Consider the following 25,175-nt stretch of genomic DNA (forward strand, 5'->3'; position numbering starts at 1 on the left):
ATAAAAAGGAATGATCATAGATTTGACGTTATTCACGCGCGAAACGTGTAACGCAATATATATATATATATATACATGTATATATAAATATATTTATATTTATAGAATTGAATTATCTATACGAAGAGCGGTTGGATTCGCAAATTCGCGACAATGTTTCCGACGCCTATTTTCGCGACGAAATAAAAATAAAACGCAAACAAATTTGTTCTACTTTCGAGATGATTTCTTTTTTTGTTTTGTTTTATTCTCTTCAACTTATCGATCTTATTTTGTTTGTGCTCTTCTTTCCCCTTCTCGTGTTCCTCCTTTTTTTCGTTCACCTCTTAATTTTCACCACGACGGAAAAAAAATTTGCATGATTTTGAATCTCAAAGATGAGTGGAAATTCGTTAATCTACATTTATAAGTGAAAGCCTGTGATGGTGTTCTTCTTCCTCCTCTGCCTTCCTCGTGACGCAAAAAAGTCACGAGTAAAATCCGTTAATTCTCTCGTCCATCCCGCGATTCTACATTATGCGTATACATATATTTTTATATACATGTATATATGTTATGCAAATGTATAATACATAAATAATATTAAATTCGCGTGATTCACCTCGGCTATGTATATTTATATGTATATTCATCATGTGCTGTCGTGATCGACGCGTTGTGCCGTTTCTAATACATAGAATTATATTTAAAAACAGACCCCCTCTATGTACAATAATTATGCCCGCACAAAATGTTTTCATGAAATAAAAGGGAAAGAGAAAAAAAAAAAAAAAAAACAAGATGAGGAAGAAAATTATCGATAAAACGAATATGGAGAGCGTCAATTTTTCGAACGACCTTCAAGGTAAACGAGGTTGATAAAATAGTTGTATAGAAGAGGAAAGAAAAGAAAAAAAAGATCAGTAGGACACAGATGTAACGTATTTTAAAATTGGTTTTCTATAATGTTATAATTATAAGTAAAATGCGTGTTGTCATGTCGTTGGAGTGGAAGAGCTCAAAAGAACATAAAAGGATGAAAGCATTATAATATCGGTACAAGTGCAATTTTTCCCATTTTTTTTTTTTTTTTTTATCCTAATCGTTGTTATTTAATCCGAATTAATTACACATATCTTGAAGATTCGTATACACAACTATAGTTTTGAAATACGTGAGTTTTGATAGATGGAGAAAAAACAAAGCCTCGAGGTAATTAAATTAACTATAAATTTTGAAACATCGACAAATGACCGGTACGAGAGTTGAATACGAGAGTTTAAAAAAGGTTGAAAGTGCCACGTGTTTCGATAAAACAACTTCGATAATTTTTTTTTTTTTCTAAATTTTTGTCTGCAGGCACTTGCATCCTTTCATAATTCCCACCTTTAATTGAAGAAACAAATTGTTGGAATTAACCTTATACAGCTATACACAGGGTGTGTAACATGTATAAACATATCGTTCGTACGGTATTCGTTCCTCTGAATAAAAATTTATCGAACATATTTTGCGATATTTTGGAGAGAGAGAGAGAGAGATAAAAAAAAAAGATAAGGAATCGCGATGATCGTCGGGTTAATGACGTTGAAATCGAACGCTGATCGCGAGAGCTCAGCGGACTCTCTCGGCGCGTCATGTTACGTGTGAGTTGGCTTTTATTTTTCTCGTATTTTATTTTTTTTTTCTTCCCTTCTACCTTTTTCTTTACGAGACCGACGTGGCGCGGCGGAGAAAGAAAGAGATAAGTAGAGTCGAGTCGCCCCCCGCGTATAGAAATACCTAGCAGCGTTGGGTAGGATCGGCTGTTCGTTCTGAGCATGCGCGTTTCGCCTCTGAGAAATCCCGAAAGAGGTTTGAGAGAGCTTGGCTTGCCGCGAAAAGTCCAGTTGCCGTCAGTCAGTTGCGCGAACGGAGTGGCGAGACGAATCGTCGAATATAGAAATAAAAAATATCAAACGCCGCGCCGGCTTTCTTGTGTTTTCCTTAAAAAAAAAATACAAATAAAAAAAACCAATACCAAAAAACATTTGTATCTAATAAGCTCGAAGCAATAACCGCAGCACGGCGAGCGATAAGACCGAACGATATTGACGAAATTTAAATTTTCAAATTTTCAAATTTCGAACACTCGACCGCTCTTCGCTCCACCGCCAACGGTTTATCGCAACGCGGATTTGAGAGTCATAAAACCGCGCGAAATTTGTCAGTGACGGTTGTTTGTTTCAATTCGTATTTTACACGCATTGTTGTAGAAAACTTTTAATAAAAAATTATATATACATATGTATGTATATCAGCTGAAAATAATTCGTCCAACCTTCGGTGAAGTAATCAACGTTCTTGTGTTTAACATATACACATATTGTATACACGTTTAATGAAACTGTTAATAGATTGTTCTGCAAGTTGATGCAGTGATAAATTTGTTTTTTGTGCAGCGTGTGAACGAACCACAGAGAAAACTTGCGGTACTTGTACGTTTTGTTAAACAAGACGGGAACATATTAATTTTCTGTGATAGATTGTCAACATTGCGATAGTTGTACGATATAACGTGTATTGCATAAATAAAACGTGACGCGTAGTCGACATGAAAAACTTCGTCGAAACTCAACTTTCTTGGCTCGCCCTTTTGTTGACAGCATTTTACTCCCGTGAGTATCGGACACGTGTTATGTTATCTATATGCATGTAATTTTTCGAAAACCTAACGAAAACGAAAATGTATGATCGGTTCATTGTTTTTCGTTTGATTCGACAGGCGAATGTACGTACACACATATATTATACATACCAACGAAGAAAAGTGAAGGAAGCTGGGAAATAACGACGAAGAGTCAATAAATTTCAATTTTAAAGATTCTGATATAATTATATATATATATCAATGGCTGGTAACTTGTATTGGAATGGAATTACGAAACCGCGTTTGGATTAAAATTTAATCGTTAACGAGAAGCGTCCGTCTGGCAAAATATGCGTACATGCATTTTTTATACTCTAATTCGCGTAGATATATTACGTAAGAAAAATTTGGTGAAAATATGAACAGTCGGCAACGTTGTCAGAGAGTTTGAATATCGTCAATTGCAAAACTGGGAAGCATAGGAAAAAAGAAATGCAAAATTGAAGGATTACCTCTCAAGAAAATGATTATTTCTTTAATTCTCGGTTCATTTAAGTCAATTCTTTAGTAAATTTATTTCATCGAGTTCTGTAATTAACGGCCTTAAGTCGATTCAAGTTTCACGATAAATCATAACATATAATAAAGGTGAAACGCAAGTTTGATTATACGCGGAAATTCGTCCTTACGTTTTGTTCGTATTTTAATCTCATATGTCATTGTCGATCTAAATAATCCGATAAATAAATGAAAAATACTCTGAGAATCATGACGCATCGCGTTGTTCGATCAGGAATTAAACAGATAAAGAACTATGCAGATGAAAAATTTTTACACAATTTTACGGTATCGATACTGAAAAATGTAACCGAAGTCTATGCGACATAATATGTAGAATTATTATTAGGGTAGCGCACGTGTCAGATTTTCCAAATCAAAGATACGATATTTGGAATCGTACATTTATAAAACGAGCAGCCAAGTAACTTGTTCGTTTCTTTTCTTTTCTTTTTTGTTTTATTAGTCTTTTTATTTTTCTTTTTTTTTTTTTTTATGCTTCTTTTCGCCACACATAATCGAAAAAATGGCAACGCTCCAATTCAAAACGTACGTCGCAGTCAACAAGTTATATACATTTGACTTCCTGAACTTCTGACGTCGGTTGTTATTTCGTCCCTTCGACTCGTGAGCAAAACGAGAGGTGAAAAAAAGATAGAGAAAAAAAAAAAAAATAATAAAAACAAAACCACGTACGGCATATAAATATAAATATATACTATACGTACATACACACACACACGTATATGTATATATAATCGGCGGCACCTTTCCCTGGTCCAAGAATAGACTCTCCGTATCCCCCACCGGTATTTGTCTCACGGCTTTTACTCGGGCACATTCGTGCTTGTATAAGTATACGGATTCTTTCTTACCTGAGCACGTGGCTCCTCAACGTCCGTTATATCGTACGATATGACGTCAGGCGTCTCCGGCTCTCCGATTGGTCGAAACAATGGGCGTGCGCGTCGCTCTCCCCCCTCCCCTTTCGACCAACGTCATTCCACATTTCTCACGCACACCTGCCCCCCCCCCCCCCTTCTTCGCCTTGACGTACACGTTCGACGAGAAATTAAACGGAGATGTTGTGTTTAATTGGCGAAATAACATTTATTTACCTTTAACCACGATATTGTATGGATATATATATATATATATATATGTATCAGCGATGATGCTTCGAAAAAAGAGACTGAAGTTGGTAAACATTAACGTTAACGAAACGTAACGGGGAAATAAAAAATCACTAGTATGCAAATTTTATAGTGACTTTCAACCGGTCAAGTTTTCCAAATATGTTGTGTATATATATACATATATATGGATGTATATGTTTACTTCTCTCGTCTCGTCTTCGTCCGATTAAGAGATTAAAATTAGTGATGTTGGCGTGGTAATAAATAATAGATCGAAAGAAACAAAATTCATTGATTTATCATTTTACAACGATTTTTATAAGAGTTGACCTGTAACCTCCGTAATATTTGATGAGTGTATATTTTTGCTTTGATTGTGGATTTACGGTGAATTTCATACGATACTGAAATTCCGAGGTCAAGTTCCCCCCCCCCCCCCCCCCCCCAAAATAAAAACTTACCGTCACGTCAACGTTACGAATCTCAATCTCGAGCGTTTGATTTTTCATTACACTAACAGTTTTCTACTAGGAACGTCGACTGTTTAAATGACTTGTTGCTTTTCATTCTCCAAATCAAAATATAAATTCTGTCACCGTTTCTTTCTTCTCATGCGCCGAATTTAGGGAAGAGATCAGAATATGGTTGTGGAAGAAAAATGGAAAAATTATATTAGAAGAAGATTATCATTATTATTATTATCATCATAATACCTTAGGGGTGAAAATAGAAGAATAAGAAAACGAAGATGTAACACCTCCGTTAAAGATATCGGAGGGGGGTAAAATTTTTACTTTATATCGTACGAGAAAGAATTTATCGCCGTACTGGGAGACCTTTTTCGCTTGCACACCGACACACGCACAAACACGACGCAAACTTTTTCTTTCTTTATAGTTTGCACACCTTGAACGAATTATTGTTCGGAGAAAATTTATGAACACTTTTTGCCTCTCGTCCGCTTATTACGTTTGAGCAACGAGAAGCGCGCGAGTTTGGAGGGGAGATTTCGAAGTATCCAAAACAATTCGACTTTTTCGCAAGGAAACTCGATTGCGGGAAAATTTGACGTTTCTCAGTTTGCATGAATAATAAAATTGTATCGTCGTTGTTACTCTGCAACCTCCTGACACGTTTGTCACATTCTTTCAGAGAAAAGTATTGCAACGATAAACATTTCCAGAGAAATGTTAACAACTGTTGGTAATATCCATTTTCTAATGCATATTTGCGCTTCTTAGGCATATACGTACGTACATATAGGTATATGATAAATTGTCGCCCGTTTATAATAACATTGATTGATACTACAGGACCGTTGTATGCGGCAGGTTTGCGACATATCCTCGGGACACCGTGCTCGACTTTACCTTTCATCGAAACTTGCGACAATAATGTATAATGAAAGGAACGATAACAAAAAAACAAAAAAAATTAAAAAATAATGAAAGAAAATAAACAACCGACCAAGTACAACAATATCGAAGAGTGATGCAGATCTTGTGCAGCGGTGCATGTTTTACGATCATTCATATAATATATAGTTATAAACCGTATATTTCACCCCGTCATATTGTTATTTGGATAACAATTGGAGGTATAATAAGAAGGTAGAAAGAGAGTCGGGAAGATAGAGAGAGAGAGAGAGAGAAACGCGTGTCGCTTCGTATTCTTCGGTGTCTGCTTGGCATTGCGATGCGGGAATGTGGGGATGCGACGGCGGCAATGGTGATGCCGACGGTGGTGTTGGTAACCCTGGATATTTATACACCGCGCGTAGAACATCGTACGATCTATTTCAGCCAATGAGAGAACGGCTTGCAACGTCGGCTGGCCTTGCGCCGAGCTACGCAGGCAAGGTGTGTAGGTTAGGTAGGTGTGTAAGGTTGGTAGGTGTGTAGGTGTTACACGAAATGCGTGGCTATTCACCTCGTACGCGCGTGAAACACGAGAACCATACTTGCGTTTGATCTCCGATGCACGGAAGTTTCTCACACGTACATACATGCGCGATATTTTAATATTCCTAGGGACTTTTCATGCATAAATTACGCAAGGGATTTTTTTTTTTTTTTTTTTCTTTTTTCATTATTCTTATCGCAGACGAAAGCTATAAGAGTGAATAATGAAAATTAGTCTCGGTAAATTACCGTATTTATCACGCAAATTTTCTTGCACAGAGTTATTATTCTCGCTGCGAGCATGAAACGTAAAAGTTTATTAATATATATATATATATATATATAGCCAATAATGGCAGAAACAAAAAAAAAAAATTAGTAAAATAAGTGACATTGTTACTCGATCGGTGAATACTGACTATACATATAGCGTTCTCTTTGAGTTTGCTTCTTCTTTTCACAACTTCAAGTCAGATTAAGTTAGGTTAGGTTAGATTTCAGAGGATTTTTTCGGCGGGAAGAAACTGAGAGTTTGAAAGTTCGTACAAACGTCGAACAAAACGCCACGACGAATTTTCGGTGAAATAAAAAAATTTGGGATTCTCGCACCCAGTTTTCGGAACTGTCGAAAATTTGTTTAACCGCGTAATAAATAATGCAATTGTACAATAGACGTTATAACGGTAAATTCTGCGAACATGATTTACTTGAAACGAATCTAGCAGTATTATATGTATTTGTGTAACATTACGGTATAGACCTGTGATATACCTATATTGCATGTGTACATATGTTATTATAATAAAACGTGATCTCCACACTATTTGCGATATTGTTTCTACGTATAGCGCGACGCAGAGTCGAGAATTACTGTGAATTTTGACGTATTATTTTCACCCTCTGTAACGGATGGGAGCAATTGTTTACTCTGCGTATAATCAACCGTGGAGCGAGCAAGGCAAAGAGAAAGAGAGAGTGCGAGTGAGAGTGAGAGTGAGAGAGAGAGAGAGAGAGAGAAAGAGAGAGAGAGAGAGAGAGAGAGAGAGAGAGAGAGAAATGTTGACGAGAGACGCGGATTACGTAACTATCCAGAGTCTAGACTCGACTGTATATCACGTGTGGCGCCAACTTAAGGACGGTGCGTTCGAACGAATGGTTCGCGATTAGATTGCCAAAAGACCAGTTATTATGCCGAAACGGGGTCCGTCCGTGTTTTAGGCGCCGTTAATTCGATCGGGATGTTTATTTTTTGCTCTAATGTTTTTGAGGCCAATGTCGCGTTAACGGAATGTTAATTTTTCTTTTAAACTTGGCGAATCACTGTACAGATAGATACGTTAGTATGTATAAGATTTAAGCGTTTACAGTGTATCTAGTTACTATAATTTGTTACCGAAATATTATCCCAATTTTTTTGACCATCCTTACGGTCTACTGTTAAAAAAAAATTACAACCAATTATCTGCTGCTTCTGTGATGGAATTGAAAATGTTTGACATATTTTTATTTTTTTTTTTCGAACACAAGGCATACTTTGACATGATTTGATAAAATATGTAACTAAAATTTGTGCGTACAATATGTAGAAGAAAAATTTTCTCCCCGATTGGCAGATTGTTAACTGAATATCCTATGTATAAAATATGCATGTGTATTATAAATGTACTTATTATGCATTAATAACAAATTATCTCTTTGCATTCAAGGTTGACTGTAAACAATAATATTTTTCGATCTATCATGTGCAGATAAATGGATTATCATGATTTAAATAAAATCCTCACATCGCTGATTATAACCACAAATTCCCGCAGCTTTAGAGTCTGTATTAATAATTCGATGAAGTGTTCGATCAGCTGCATTCGTCAAATCGCACGTAATTATAGATCTAATATTATCGCAATCGCGTATTGCGTACATTATACACGTAGAGACCCGGAGTGTTCGTTTTTTATTTCTTGCCACGTGTAAAATTTTTCAACCGTCCGAATAGAAGGATTTATTACGCGTCTGAATTCGAGAGTCTTGCGCGTGCAAAATGACATGAAATATATATATTTTTTTTTATATTTTCGAACGGTGGAGTTTAAAAAACCAAAAACTTTATCTACATCCATATCATTTGCAAACAAAGTCTTTCGAGTTAACGAGGCCAAGCCGAGTAATATTTGTCTCTTGTAATTTAATTTCAAGTTTTTTGATTCACCTTCTTATCTCGTGACAAATATTATTATAATTAGATTATAATCAGTTTTTCTCCTTAATGTGGTTATATCAAAGGCGCATATTCCGTACGAAAATTATTATTCGACATGTACACATGCACCTGTATAAAAATTCAACAACTGATAGCAAAAGAGGCCAAATTGCGTAATATTTACGTATTATAATAATCAAATTATCTCTCGGCGGCTCTAGTCAGTAAATATGATTTATACGCTTCGATAACTCTTCGAAAAATAAAAATTCTAATTATTCGATAATCAAATTGAATTTGGATAATCGCAAACATGGTCCTTAGCATGCCAACACTTCACACATTTCCGCGACTCGATTCGAATATACATATAAAAAATATATTTTCATTAAGCTCTGATCTTGTCACAATCTTTTCCTACTTCCTACATATAATACGAATGAAGAAGTTACACGACAAATATAATACATTTTCTAATTAAAATCTTTCATCGCGTCAGTTATCTCTGTCCGTTGTATGTCTTAAACTTTATATGCTTCTATTTGCATGGTTTTTTTTTTTTTTTGGTTTTGTTTTTCCTTCTCGCACATGCTGATATTATATATCACGATAATCATAGTTTGTCATATGACATATATTATATAACCGAGTATCGAATAAGCCGACGACCCTCTTAGGCATATGTTCTAGAGTGTTGTGTAACGAATCCGATAAGATATAAAATTCGTACTACCCACTTCAGCGGGTGTGGTAAAACGTGTAACGGATATTATATACAATTATACTGACCGCGATAAATTTGAGGGACGGACAAATCCGGGGACAATTAATCGCCTACGGTATAAATGCTTCAGGACACAGACGGATACGTGTTAGGTATATGGAAAGGGTGCATTATACCAGGTTGAATGGGGTGAATTCACCCTTTGAACGATAAATCGCTTCGCGCGCCTCTACAATATATACCATATATGTATATATATCATATCTACATTATAGGCATAGATACGTGCATGAATGCAGGCTTAAAGTGCGTAGAGATTATACTATGAAAGGGTCATCGAACGCCCTGCAAGAGACGATAACGAACCTCTCATCCGTTTATCTAATATTAGATATTAACTTTTGTAAGTTAACAATTTACCTGACCCAAATAAAATTGAAATTATATATATATATATCTATATACAAATATGTATATATAATATTGTTTTGCGGTATGCAAAGTCGAAAGTTTTTTCTTCGATATAGATAGGAAAAGAATTGATCTCGTTGATCCCGACTTGAATCGACTAAATTGCACTTTATAAGTCGATTTTGAATGAACAGAATTGCGTTTGTAAGATGCGCATATCTCGCATATTTGTATATACAGTATAATATGTATGTATAATACTATACCAATGTACAAACGCTGCGAATAGTTGAGCAATTGGGTAAATGTGTATATATGTGGTATTTACGTCATCCTTGCGCCCCCAGCAGATTGGCAGTGATCGATCACGTACAACGCACATGTCGGCAGAAGTAACAAAAGAAAGATATTTAATAATAGAATTTCATCAGTTTCATTCTATGGGGAAGTTCTATTCACCGGCATGAGATAAAAACCTATACGTTGTTGGCAAAGAGATTTTCCATTAACTAAATTCGTGTGCTTTTTTATTTTTATTTTTATTTTTTTATTTCTGTTTGATTTCTTCCCTTTTTCACCCGTACCTCTCTCTCTCTCTCTTTCTCTCTGTATAAACACATTTCCAATTATTTTTTCCCTGCACCCCTCAATTCAATCTACATATATTATAAACACAAGCATCGAGAACCTTGCACATGCTCAATTACAAGTCAATAAACGGTACTCCTTCAATTATCACCTTTGTATTACATAAAATTTTAACTGCGATCTCTATATCGAACTCTTCAACTTTTTTTTTCTTTTTTTTTTTTGTTTAATCAAATAATTTCTATCACTGTAATTTGTTACATTTTTTGTTCATTCGCGTGATTTTCTTTTTTGAGGGGGGGGGGGGGGGGGGTTATCACTGTTTCAAACGCGAAGCCCATTGCGCACTAGATCGCACTAATCGACTCCAATATAGCGTGCATGCAGATCGCACTGCAGTTGATACATGCATTATTATATTACATATAGCGCATCGATGCTGTCCATGCCTGTATGTTTTGTACGCAACCGTATATGTATATCTGAAATGTAATCGATACTCGATTACCGCCAAAGTGTAATCTCAAGCCAGTCCTGTTCGAAACGGGAACAAAAACGGAGACTTTTTTTGGCTTTTTTTTTTTTTTTTTTGTTTGTTTTGTTTTTCGCTTTTGCCATAGGTGTATAATCCCACCGCTGTTCTTCGCAGTGTATTAGGCAAATATAGGTATACAACATGAAAACGGATATCGCAAAGTTTATCGAATAATGAGCAAAAAAGCTTACGGGTATTCATTAGTTCTAGAATACAATAGTCGGATACCTATATTGTGCAACGAGGAGGGAAACTCGGTATTTTCGGGCCGAGCTTAAGTTTGCAATACGAGTCGTAGGCGAAGTCGAAGCCGAGTATTGAAAATACGCGAAGCGAAAATACCGTTGCATTCGTTATACCAACAAGAGCACGAAATTGAGGTTAGGGTCGCGTAATGTCAGATTTATTCGCTACGGCGCGTGCGCGCAGTGCGGAAAATTCCAGGGGTTAACTCCTAGGGCTTGAAAATGGTCTTTTCATTACTCCGCGCATGCGCATTCGCAGACTCGCGCTGCCGCCGTCATAGAAACGAGTAATTTGTGTACGGAAAAACGCGTAAAACATGCTCGCGTAATGTAAAAGTTTTAACCGTTTAATGCGCAATACACACACGCGCCTATCGTAACGTAAGTCGTTTTATCAAATGCTGCATATAATATGTGTATAATAACGTTTTGTAACAGCGCGTCGTTTTGCACGCGCGATGATCATCGTTATGGGAGTTTAACAGTGTGATAAATGATAATAACGTCGTAGAGAGAATGAGGAAAAAAATTTACTTCTCCGCAGCTTTGATCGTTAAATTCTATGCGAGAATGAAAATCGTGGTAACGTAATACGCGTATAAAGCAGACGGCATTTTGATTCCGCACTTGTAACAATAACCGAGATACAGAGTTGTTGTAACTTTGTAACAAGGAGCACGGGTTTAGTTTGTTGAACTATTATATTGTACAATACACGCTTCGGGGTCTTTTTGTGCGTATATCTTCATTAAGTACGGTATGAAAACTCGAATAACAGCCGCACTTTTATTATCCATCCGGTGCGGAAAGCGAAGCGGGGTTAGAAATTATATCTTACTCTCTGTTACTGTTGCAGACGATAGGGAAATAATTTTCAACGATTTATCGTTGCTTGTATTTTACAGCTATTGAAAATAACAATCCTCCAGCAACGATCATAATTTTCGTATAAAAATTCACTGCAAGGAAAATCATTGATAACCTCTACAGAGAAAATATGATAAAACAAGTAACACTGTTGTAAACGAATTTTATTCAGAATCTGGAATTTATTGAATCTATTACGGTAGAAATATTCTCAGTTACGCGCGAGATTCGATTCACAATTTTTTTTTTTTTTGTATATATAATGAATATTTCCGTGCGATAAAATATCGCAAAATTATTGTTTACACTGTAAATCTTGCATTAAAAGATTTCTGTGATTAATTCTGTATATATATATTATAAGGCTCTCGAACAGTAACCGGAAAGTTTCTGCAATTAATTTCCTCTCTTTAATTAATTCACTCTCTCTCTCTTTCTCTCTCTTTTCTCTCTTTCAGAAACAATTTCTCATCACACTGCAACTAATTGCATAAAGTATAAATATATATATTTTCGCGCTAATAAATAAGCTGCAGGTAAACAAAACCCATTAAATCCCCGTTAAATCCACATCAAGTATAATAATTTGAACGGATGGTTTTTCCACGGGTGTGCAAACAGGTAGACGATGGGTTAAACCATAATTCACAATATCGCATTCATGCGTCATAATTAATTAACTCTCGAGTCTGCTCCCCTCATCACGTGTAACCTCGCGCTGTACGAATGCACAGTTTCTATGTTTTAACGCGGTTAAAAAACGAAAACAAAAACAAATGAAAAAAAAACAACGTAAAACTTTCGTGCTAATATGTTTCTAAAAAATGCAGCAGAGCATGGAAACGAAACTGTACGTAATTCCCGGTGCAATTCTACTGGATTAACGCTAAAACGTTGAGAAAAGGGGGAAAAAGAGACGGAGAAGAGCCTCGCGTCAGGTTGCATTAAAGTCTACAAAAGTCTGCGGAGCTTACACGGAGCTTAACTCTGTCAAACATTTGCCAACGGATCCTTGGAGGATTTTCGTAGAAGACTTGACAACCCAGCCAAGGAATCGGTTTAAAATTTATTCCACAAATTTTATTGCGTAAATATCAAAGAAGAAGGAAAAACGAAGGGATAGAGAATTTCTAACTCAATTACTGCATATCGCGTTATGTTTTCGTCGTTTTAAATTCGGTTCATCCAGAATTACAGACGTCACGGATGCTAGGGCGTAGGTACTGTAAGTGTGCTGAGTCGGAGAATTTAGCCTGCTGCTGGTTGGTATAGAATACCGTCCGGAAATAGAGCGAGAGAAGGCTTATTATATATGTATACTGTATATATACGAGACTCGTAGAAGAGTCTGGACTCCTAGAGAATAGAGAGTGCTGTGCCGTTAATTCGTTTGTCAGGTTCAGGAGTTTGTATATTTGAACGTTGTGTGAAATAAATATTAATTACTTCGAAACTTGGAACAACCTGAAATTCAGTAAAACCGCAATACGCGTATGCATTGAAAAACTCATATTTATGAAATGTCAGGAAAAACTAGGTTTTAGGTCCTTGAAATTCTGGAAATGTCATAGATTTTTTTCCCCAAAAATTAGTGGCCACCCTGTCCAACGTTTAGTCACCTAAATTTCTCGAGTTATTAACTTCAGCCTCATACCCGAATTTACCTGCACACCGAATCCGCAAATCTATAGATATTCGATAATTTCTTTAACGATCCGCTTTTTTTCTCGCTCTGTTACAGTGCTGGCAAGCTGTCGAGGCGAATCATGCGGACCAGAAGAATTGGCACGATGTGCAAGACCGTTGCAAACCCTCTCAAGCGACTGGTCAGAATTGGTTACTACGAAGGAACAACTCCAACGAGTCTGCATGTAAGTAAAACATCGAAACGCACAAATACTCACCGAATCCTAAAGTGTATAAAAGTTAAAAATATGGAAACACTTGAAAATGAAATTGTAAATATAGTAAAAGGAACTTGAATGACTGGAATATTCTATAAGGGTAAATAAAGTTAGTTCGCGCCTTTGGAATCGTCTGAAATTCTGTGAACCATGATAAACAATCATACTCGTGTGTTTGTGTTCTGAAAAGCCAACTTCTGTGAAAGTCACAAGGAAATTGTAAAACGATGATTCGTTTCCTCAATCTTTCGTTGCATCAACGTCACCAACTTCAGCTTCGTAACATTCTTCGAAACAACGTGATAAAACAATCGATATTAATAAACGAAATAATTGTAAATCGTTGCGAAGCACTTTAAAAATAACCCAAAATAATTTCAATCAATTAATATCCCGTTTCATTTTTATCTTACAATCGCGTCTTTCCGTTCATTTTCATTTCACCGAGTGATTTTCCATTGATTTTCAATGATCTTCCGACTTTCCGGACAAGTTCGACCGATTCCCAGTGACTCGTTGCACACATTCTCTGAGATTCTATCCAAACCGGAGTTAATTAAGGATCGTCCAGAACGGTTGAAAAGTCATTGGAAATCACTGGGAAATCTTCTCTGAATCTTCACTAAAATTCTTGTCTACCCCGAAGCACTAAAAGTTTTGCATGAACATTTCTAACTACGCCATACGTTATACGCCCGTAATAATCCGGCCTTTGTAACCGGAAGTTGGTACTAAGATATCAAGTTTTCGAATCAACTCTCGGTCCTGGGGTAGAAACGAGGCGGATAATAACATGATGAATAAAGTTTCAACCCCAACGGTCGTTTAACGTCGGAACTGGTAAAGATACGGAACCGGAGCTCATACATTGTTCAACCTGTTCGTCTTATTGTCAGATTAGGTACAATAAACCATTTTTTAACGCGTCTCGAATATAAAGTCGTCAAATCCAACGTCAATTGAGAAATTTAATTGTAGGTATAGCGATGCGGGTCTCTATTTGCATAAAAAAAAAAGAAATTTAAACGAATAAATTATATTTGTTATGCAAACGATATTTGGTCTTATTTTTTTATATCTTATTTCTATTCGACAAACAATCCAAGTGCAATTAGGTCAGATTGCAAACTGCAACAATATATATATATATATATTGTTTTTCACCATTATCTTTTTTTTTTGGTGCTAAAAAATGGAAAAATACTAATCAATAACTAATGTTTTGTATGCCTTGTTTAATTGTAATAACAAATTGATTATTTTTTCTCTTTGATGCCGAAAAACCGAATTATATAGAGTTGAAAAATCGCAATCGATTTTATCCGCATCGTCTCGTATCAATCCAATTTTTCCCTTGATAATGCAAGCGCGGAAATTGCGGTCCGCATCCGCCGTATATCCTCCGAGATAGATACTCTAGAATCTAGGATATAATCCTGAGGGATCCTTTTCAGTTTTACCCCCAAAGGATCGAGGCCTGCTGCCCGATTTAGACCGTAATAAACGATCGAGTCATTAGCATCCGGGATTGAAAGATTCTTATCAGAGTTCGTATTAATCGGGGCTTAAATATCGAACGACGTTATCGCTCCGCGGTGATTTTTCTTTACAATTCTTCCCGCATTTCTCAATTTCCGTTAATCTTTCGACTCGATCCTCGACGTATATTGTAACATAATAGAACTTGATCGCGCGTAAACGATTTTGAAATGTTACGTATAACTGCAAACGCTGTAATAAAACATATAAAACGATATTCTTTTTTATCTTTTTCAATTCTTTTTAAAATATCTTGTCTAGACTCTTTTTTATTTATTGCTTAATCAACAATGTTATTAATCGAAAACGTGTTTCTTTGTTTACGTTACGTACAGAGAACTATCGTCGGCGGTGTCGTGCATAAAAAGGTACACCGCTCAATGCATGAACGAACCTCAACGGCAACACTTCAACGAACTTTACGTAGACGTGAATACAGCGATAATGGAACTCTGTCAGGAGGGACCTTATCAAGACAGTGAGTATGAAAGATAATATTATCGTATCTGTGTATTATTTGTATATTTGAAAAAAATTTCCCTTCTACTTGTATACATTATAAATATTTATGCTCGATATTTGACATTACGTACAATACCCGCCAACAAGGCTTGAATTACGCCAACGAGTTAATTAACCGTTATAATTACGATCATTTTCGTGATTATGATAAATAAAATTTGTCATTAGTCGCAGTGATTTTTTTTCCCTCCATACCTCTCAACGCTTGACCCGTTAAAATATTTGTACATGCGAAAATGTTTGATTGAAATTTGAAGAAAAAAAAAAAAATATATTATCATCACTTTCACCGCGTGTTTCAGATTTTCTAAAACACATGCCGTGCATGCAACAAGTCAAACCGCAATTCGACAGCTGTTCGCATAAATATACAGCCCAGATGCAGGAGATGGCTGTTATCAAGCCCAACGAACCAATGAAAGAGATTTGCTGGTGAGTTGAATCAAATTGAATACTACTGTCGTTACTATTATATGAAATAAACTAAAATAAAACAATATGTGCAGCAAAAAGTTGACGTCGAGTATTGATTGAGTTTAAAAAATTGATATAGTTGCGGAAAGAAAGGGGTTTAAAAAATTTTATAATTCCTATATATATATATATATATATATATATATATATATATATATATATATATATATATATATATATATATATATATATATATATATATATATATATATATATATATATATATATATATATATATATATATATATATATTGTATAGGAGAGGTAATTGCGATGAAATGACAATTCTTACGGTATATAATCCTTTCGACGGGCATAAAATTTTTTCATCCTTTTTTTTTTATCGGCCGTGACCGTCCAATTAAGTCGGCAGTTATTTTCAGCGACGCTACGGTCAATGAAACAATTATGTGTACCTTGTAGTCTTGCACGGCCTTGTTAATGAGAATTATACACGAGAATTATTGTGGAATACTGGAATAGCTGCGAGTCGTGACGTCATCGTGCGCATACATCTCGGTCGCATTAAGCTCAATTGAAGCAATTTAATCCGACTTCTAGTTCAGCCTGATGTTTTGTGAATTTTACGCGACAACAAAAAGAAATAAATCGTGTATAATTCACGTATGTAATTTGATAAGCGTAAATTTGACCGAGAAAATTAAAATGTCCCTCGCGCAGTTAAATTTAAATACTTGTTTACGACGAATATGAAAGAATTATTTGTAACATCGTCGGGCTCTTGATAAATCGGCGAATTTGGGAGATGAAAAAAATTGCCAAAATCAATATACCCCAGATTCAAGTTGTTTGCGGAAATTTTTCATTTTTAAACATCCTGTGAGCTTTGAAATTATTTTTTACGTTCAATAGCGTGAGATAAGATTTCAAACGAATTCGATACGATCAGATTTGAGACAGAGCTTTTCTGTGACTTTTTTTCAAGTTTATATAATAAATCATAATCCTGCATTTGTTTTCTTCCGTGTTCTCCGTATCTGTAATAAGTTGATTATCCTTTTAATTTTAAATTTGAATATTCTCAAAGCTTTTTGTTTTCGGAAATCTACAATTATAATTTCCTCCGAGAATTGAGTTTCCTTTTCCTCTTCCTCCCTCGCTTCATTTCTTTGGACGTAATTAATTTCCCTAAAGGAAAAAAAAAATAAATAAAATAAAAAAAAATAAATAAATGAAATTAAAAAAAAAAAAAGAATTCGTTCGTCTCGCCGTTGTTTTTAAAATCACATTACCTCCTCGAAGATTAATTCAACCATCGAGACCGCGGCGACGAATTTTCGGCTCGATTTTAACCGGCTAAAATTTCGTTAATTAATCCCCAATTAATCGCCCTTTCGCCCTTGACGTAATCGAATTTTTGCGCAATCTACGCATAGGAAAAAATTTCACTCGATACCGCAGCGAGAGTAAAATGAATTGAATAAAAATTGACAGTTATGTAAGAATTTTTTTTTAATTCGGTAAGCTTCATTTATAACTCAACAATTTTATTAAATTATTTTTTTTCTCCGTCCTTCTCGTTACAGTTCATTCCAAAATTATCTCGACTGTTCGTATCGCACGGTGTTGGTAAAATGCGGCGAGGAAACCGCTACTTTTACAAAAGAATTCTTCGATAGAACATCTTCCTCTCTGATCAAGGTAAGCTGCCACAATAATCGCAATATTCGCCTGTATTCTGCAACCCAATTTTACAATAAACTGTATTCAATGCTGTTCGTTGAAGTTTCGGGATAAATTATAATTTTTTTTTGTTCCTCTTATTTTTCTTCTTGTTGTTCGAACAAAGTATCAGCGTGTTCTAGTTTTTTTATTCGCCACATTTTTTCATTTTTCAACCCGTCGACAAGTCTCGGAAAGATTACGAGACGTTTTTTCCGAAATTTTCATTTCGCTTCACTCGAAATAAGTATCTTTTTTTATTTCCGTTACAGAAACATTGCGAAAAGTTCCCGATCAAGAAATGTCTGTCTAGTTCAGGAGCCGTAGCCAAAACCGAAGGACTATTTTTATCGATAGTTTTACTCACAGTCGGCAGATACTTATTCCTCTAAGCTTTCAACACCGACTCATCGAATCAAACAACCAAAAAAAAAAAAAACAAAAACAAAATGGAAAAGAAAGGATGTTCATCGGTGAATTAAACGCTGGCACAACGTTTAAATATTGTTACGCCTTATACATATATGTATAAACACACACACGTATATGTATGTATGTATGCAAATGTACATTTTTGACTTAATTAGGTACGAACATAAATATGATCGAGCGATTTCTCGGTATATTATTTGCGCGTGCAGTGAATGCAATGGTACAAATAATAATCGTGAAAGAATCGCATTTTGAAATTGCTTCATTTATAATTGTATTTATGCTTTATTGTTCAATTTTGTTTGTTTTTTTTTTTTTCAACTTTTTTTTCTTTCAGCGAAACATCGTATACCATGTATAGTGAATACGTGTATAGTGCTCGTAATTGTTACATTATTGTGAGATGAGAGAAGACAAAGTGAGACAGCGATAAAGATGAGGAAAAAGATAGAAAGAAAATGTTTTGCATCGAAATGTATAAAATTGTCGCGAATATGTACAGCGATTTGCAGGAAATTGAAACGTCCGATAGTTTGTATTTGTAAAAAGTTTTAAAATAGAGTATATTGTACTGTTAATAGGAAAGGAAAAAAACGTCGTAAAATCAAGATGAAAACTTGGAAAGACAAAAATTGACGCAACAAAGAATAATCCAGATATCGTGTATTCAATTGTTATTTTTTATTTTTTTTACTCTCTTTTCCATCTTTCTCTTTTAAATCATTTTCTTTTTGTCTATTCTTTCTTATCCCGCTATCTTTGTCAGATGTATTTGTATTCTTTTTGATCGATGTTAAAGAGACGATGATGATAATAAGGTATACATGTAATATGAACCAACAACTCACGTTGAATCTCAGTGACCGCTTTTCCTTTCTTTTTTTTTTTATTCTTTTTAAGCGGTCGTGTGCACGACTGACATTTATTCCTGTGTAAAAAACGCTTTACCATTAAATACATAATAGTAATAATATAATAATAATAATAATAATAACAACAATAATAAGCTTGTCAGTGAGATCGGGTTCACTTTAAACGGAAGTATACGTTTCAAATTTGTCCGTCGACATATTCAGTCAGTATGATAATCATCACCGTCATTTACAAACGTAATATTATGTATAAGCATGTACAATATATATATATATATATTCATATATATACACACATACACACACACACACACACACGTTATTCTACGTATAAAAAATATCATGTTTAATTTATTTCATTAGCGCATGCAACGATCATTCTCGAGAAAATAATGAAATAAAAAAACAAGAAACACCTCAGTTTTCCCAAAAATATTAGTAACGAAGAGAGACTGTATAAAATGGGATAGAAAAAAGAAAAAAAGAAAACAAAAAAAAACACTCTTCTGTCCGCTACTACCATCTCACCGGCAAGTTTCATTGTTACAAGTAATTAAGTTATATATTTATAGGCATAATTGTAAATTATAGTCCTAGTTAACGATACAGTATAACAAAATTCAGCTAGACTGTAGCGGGATTGGAATTTCGTCGATTTCATACATTCTCCACGGGTAAAATACAATAGGCACACACGCATGAATCGTATACCAATCGCAAATTGTACGTAAAAGTGTGAAATCCGAAAAAAAAATCAAGAAAAAAAAAACCAAAAAAAAAAAAAAAAATATGCATGGTATAGAAGTGCGTTAATTTTTAGCTATTCGTAATAGTTTGTAGATAGATAAACGAATGTATCGATTCGTCGAGCGAAAAGTGAACGAAAGCGCACATTTATTTACACACTCCTTACCCGTATAATCTACCCTATCATTTTTAATAATAATAGTAATAGTAGTAATAATAATAATAATAATAATAATTTCGGTCGATTTATTTTGTACTGTGTACATAAAGGGATTATTATTATATATTTTAACGATGACGATGATCGAAATTCCATCAGTATGTAAGCTTCGAATATATTATTCGGAGTGTATCGATCAATTTTTCGCATGCGATTGCTTCGCTGATACAGCGCGTATTATTTTATCGTTTATACATGTACTCGGAGAGACTCCTCGCATTACGCCATGCAGCATAAACTTCATTTGCAAAAAGACAAAAAATAAAAAAAAATAAAAAAAAAATAGGCGCACGGTATATCGTAATATAAAATGAGGCATCCTAAAACGCGATATTAGATAATGTAACGTAAAAAACAACATAGGTGATGCATAAATAAAAAATATAATGAAATGTGAAGAAGAGAGAAAAAATGTTTGTATTATTGCGTATAAAATAATACAATGATGATATCGAAAGAATCTTGTGTTTAATTTCAGGAAGTGATTGCAATTACAATAACGATACTACAAATATTTGCATGTTTCAAATCTTCACATCCATATATATGTAGTTTTGTTACTTGAAAACGAGAAAAACAAAAAATCCTATAGTATTATACCTTACATTATTATATACCTATGCCTACATTATTTTGTTAATACGCCATCGAATGTATCGAGGAGAATAAATTCGTTACTCCGCGGTTATATTTTTACGCCGTAGATTTGGAAAAGTAAAAAAAAGTGCAGATGCAAAGAAAGGAATGTGGAAAAAAAAAAAAGAAAAAGAAAAAGTAGACTGCCCAAGTTTTTTTATCCTTTGCCAATTTTTTATCTTCTCATAATTTCCAATTTCGTCGCATTTTTTTTTAATTCATATGTAATAAAAATAATAATAATAATAATAATAATAGTAACAGTAACAAGTTATCGGATCTACCGTATAGAATACGATGTAAAGTTAGTTTTGTGTAAAAGAAAATCAAAAACAGAAAAGAAAGAAACCGTTGACCAGATTTTCCGCAACCTTAAGAATAAAACCACGGTGTAAATTTATAGGATAATATTTATTTGTATATAATATGGAAATACGAACTTACGATATAGTAAATTTCCTTTCAATGTAAATAATGTCCTCCTATACACGTATAATTGTAGTGAAAACATTATTATTATTATAGATATAAATATAAATATAAATATATATATATATATATTGTCGATTCTAAAACATTATATATGTAACAACCTCAAGTGGTTTACAATAAATCGATTATTTTTCTTTAAAAATCATCATTCGAAATGTAATTATTGCACAACCATAATACTCAAATATTCCAAAATATATTTTCGTATTAATTTCCCGCTATATCAAATAAATAATAAAAATGTGCCATTTTTCAAAAAATTCACTACCCTAATCGCTTTATCCAATCATCTATTTCAAAACAATGACGGCAAAAAGTGACTCTTAATTATTATTTTCATCTGAATTTCCCTCGTTCATTTCGAAATGTATGCATAATACATGTTTATGTACATATAAGGAATGTTCGAGCGACGGCCACTAAGCTAAAAATAATAATCAGTGCGTCGATTAATCGAGTCCAAAAAAATAATCGAACGCGACTCGATCGAATCGCTAAAAATTAATCAATTCATTATCGACGAATTAGTTTTTTTTTTTGAAATGGTGTACATGAAACCAAAATTTTGTAAATTTTAGTAGGTAGTCTCAACAGCGGAAAAGTTTTTTTATAATTTATGGTTCAATTAAAAATATTTTAATATTTCAGATGAAAATATTCATTTATCCTTCGATTATTGTATTGAACAATCATCTTAGCAAGTAAAACAATGATAATAATAATCGATACTTTAATCAGATAAATTGAGTATGGGAGTATAAAAAAAAACAAAAATCGATCGCGAGGAAAAATAATTAATATAGTCTATCGATTAATCGAGTTTAAAAAATAATCCGTTATTTTTCGTCATTCTCAGTATGTTCACAGCGTTACGTGAGTATCTCTCTCCGCAGGACGAATTTAATGGTCGTCGGAAACTAGGTCCAGAGAAATTGGTGGCGAATGGTTGACCATAGAGACGACGTGTGTAATATACCTCTATACCATATATATATAAAATATATACATATATATTAGACTGGGCCAAAAAAAACGAAGAATTTTTTTTTTTAATGTTACTGTAAAAAGATTGTTCATGACGACAGATAAAAATTATCCCGAAAGTTTGAGCCCTTAATATTAATATTAAGGGGTGTATCGTTACAGCTATTGATGTTTTAACAGTTGCCGCATTTTTTTACCCAAAATCCGTCAATTTTCAATCTGAAAATTTTTATCAATCCATATTTTTGAAGGAAATTAAATTTCCTACAAAAAAGCTCTCTTACTAAATTGACGTAGATCGAGCCGTTTCCTTGTAATCGTGCCTTAAACATTGATTTGTTTTTTCAAATTTTTGTTTGAATTTTTGATTTTTGTAATTACCAGAAAAATCAATATTTTCATAGCTCAAACCATTATTTTTGTGGGAAATTTGATGCTTTACAAAAAAGGTCTCTCAACATTTTTCATGAGATTCACTCCTTTAAAAGTTATTCGACATTGAAATTGTATTCAAAGGTAATTAAACCATAATATATATATGTAGGATGAAGTTGGTTAAGTTAATAATCGGGAGCCGGACTCTCTTGGGTGAGTGTTCCGCGCAAATTATCGGAAATATGTTACGCGGACATGGCTGAAACGGCGTCCCTTTCGAAGCAGCACTTACTACGAGAATCCGTATTTGGTTAGCGAAACCCGATGCGCCATGCAGAAATTCCAATTTGTTAGCTAAATTATGTCTACCTGGAAGCTAATCGAAATTAATGGCCGCATGCGGCCGAGCCGTAGGCGAAAAGCTCGACGTTTGAATCTCGGGGTGAAATGAAATTCATTCGACAAGTAACGATGCTATTTGTTAATTTTACTGAGAATTATTCGTGCATTGAGATCTTTGGAGATAACTTTAAGCAGGAGCAAGAATAAAAATTAATTCAATTTTTCATCAACGCACGTATGGATATATCGATTCATCGTTTGAAATATCGCTCGGCAAGTTGCTGAGAATTGTGGTCAATTCGTGCGATTTCTCTCTACGATATAAATTGATTCTTTTTTGGTTTTTTTTTCTCCAATAGAGTGTTTCATGCAAACGCACTTGAAACATCTTCTTTTTTTTTTCGTCGTTCCGGCATCGTTGAATATTCAAATTTGATGAAACATTCAAGAGGAATAATTTATTACGATGAAAACAAAAATTGCGATATTGCACTGACTGTTTCGAACGAATGAGAAAAAAGAATTTTTAATCTTGTATTTTTGTAATGCTACTAATTTTATTATAACGTCTATTTGATAACTATGAAAAAAAAAGTTCAAATTTCTTTCGTAATCAAAGTATGACAGGAAACATTAATCTTTTCTTTTTTTTTTTTTTTTACTTTCTATATTCAAACGGATCCAAAAATGCGCTACAGCATCGCATGTTTATTTATACATCCGATTGTTTTTCGAGTGATCAGGAATCGGGACAGTTATTATATTACGCTTTGTTTGAATGTTGTTTGAAAGATTTTGGCCAATTTTTAATTCTCGGCAAAAATCGAATATCGAATTGAAATGTACAATAACACAACTGTATAGGTAATTACACCTAGAAACTGTCGATTTGATAATTTCATTCATCCTTCATTTTTGTCCGCATTTTATTTTTCAATTTCTTGAATTTTTTTTTTTTTTTTGTTTTTTTCGAGTTTATGAAGAAAAAAAGTAATAACAAAGAAATTAATTATTCAACTCCCAGATCTAGATGGAAAGACGAATGTAAATTTGTGGACCTCATCGTCAGATGTGAAAAAAACTTCCACGCAGGAATAAACTTTTTCGATCGTCTATTTATTTGAAGGTTTAAATTTCGACTTGACAATTTTTCGGTATCGAGCGATTTTATTTGTTGCCCCAAATATTTTCGACACGCATTATCATTATGATTATTATTCTTATAATTGTTGCGGTTTTCAAATTAGCAAGTTTCAACCGTGTCCAAATATCCGAGAATATTCAATTCTCACTGTGGGTGTATCGAAATGTTTTACAAGGCGTATTATTAATGCGCGACACGTTAATTAGCCCTAATTACCGCGCCTTTCATTCGCCACGAGCGATATCGGAAATACTTCCAGTACTAAAAATTACTGAAGTCAAATCCAGACGTCGTGGGAATGTGAAATTATGATAATTTCCGAATTTCAAGTTAATCGTAACCGCGCAGTATGCATATAAGCGTATAACATTGAAAAGAATTTCTGTTATAAATGGGCTGCCCGATCTATACGAGAAGAAGTCTGTCGATATTCGTTCGATTTGAATTCTTGAATTATTACCAACTATCAATCAGTGCCAAAGCTTACAGTGTGTTTTTCTTTCCATTATACCTTCGGCAAGGCAAATAAAGTAAAAATAAAACTTCCCTCCTATCACGAATACGTCTTATCTGCACATATGTACACAATGTATAATAATATCGCAGCGTCGCGTGACGTCATGACGTCGCGACGTCGTCGTCGCGTCGTTCTGAAACACACACTGCTCGTTATTCGTCGAAAATCCCCTCTTACTGGAAACGAGAAAATCGCGACTCGGCAATAACTCGTCGCAGTTTCAACATCTAGTGTGGGCGGAAAAGAGAGTCTAGTCAAAATTGGCGTAAAGTCGAAAGCAAAAAAGTTAAGGGAGGATAAAAAGAACCGGTTACAAGGAAGGAGAAAAAGAAAAAAAGATGCATCGCAGATTCGAGATCGAAAGAAGATAGGAGGAAAAAAAACAACAACAAAGAATGAAAAGAAAAACGGTATATATCTACATATATATATATATGTATGAAAGAAATCGCGAAAAAAGAAATCGAATATCAAAAGTTTATTCCGTCCGCGAAGCGGCCGGCGAACGCAGCTGCTTGTAAT

At 34.3% G+C, this 25,175-nt stretch overlaps 1 protein-coding gene and 1 long non-coding RNA gene across 2 annotated transcripts in view; one reads left to right on the forward strand and one right to left on the reverse strand.

Annotated features, from left to right (window-relative positions):
• The window catches only part of LOC124294725, a 92,899-nt gene that overhangs the window by 26,242 nt on the left and 41,482 nt on the right, over nt 1–25,175 (reverse strand). The window lies entirely within an intron of this gene.
• Nucleotides 1,861–21,126, forward strand: LOC107219095. The gene is made up of 6 exons (XM_015657182.2): nt 1,861–2,636; nt 13,512–13,641; nt 15,549–15,691; nt 16,038–16,167; nt 17,757–17,871; nt 18,165–21,126. The coding sequence occupies exons 1-6, from the start codon at nt 2,573–2,575 to the stop codon at nt 18,282–18,284; spliced, it is 702 nt and encodes a 233-aa protein (XP_015512668.1). The 5' UTR covers nt 1,861–2,572; the 3' UTR covers nt 18,285–21,126.

Source organism: Neodiprion lecontei, chromosome 5 (genome assembly GCF_021901455.1).
Source record: "Neodiprion lecontei isolate iyNeoLeco1 chromosome 5, iyNeoLeco1.1, whole genome shotgun sequence".
Taxonomy (NCBI): Eukaryota; Metazoa; Arthropoda; class Insecta; order Hymenoptera; family Diprionidae; genus Neodiprion; species Neodiprion lecontei.

Bases quoted from the DNA above. Each gene is read 5' to 3' on its own strand.
- LOC107219095 (XM_015657182.2), top strand. From the start codon at position 2,573: ATGAAAAACTTCGTCGAAACTCAACTTTCTTGGCTCGCCCTTTTGTTG. The intron at 2,637-13,511 runs GTGAGTATCGGA...GCTCTGTTACAG, and splicing joins GTTGACAGCATTTTACTCCC to TGCTGGCAAGCTGTCGAGGC. The intron at 17,872-18,164 runs GTAAGCTGCCAC...TTTCCGTTACAG, and splicing joins CATCTTCCTCTCTGATCAAG to AAACATTGCGAAAAGTTCCC.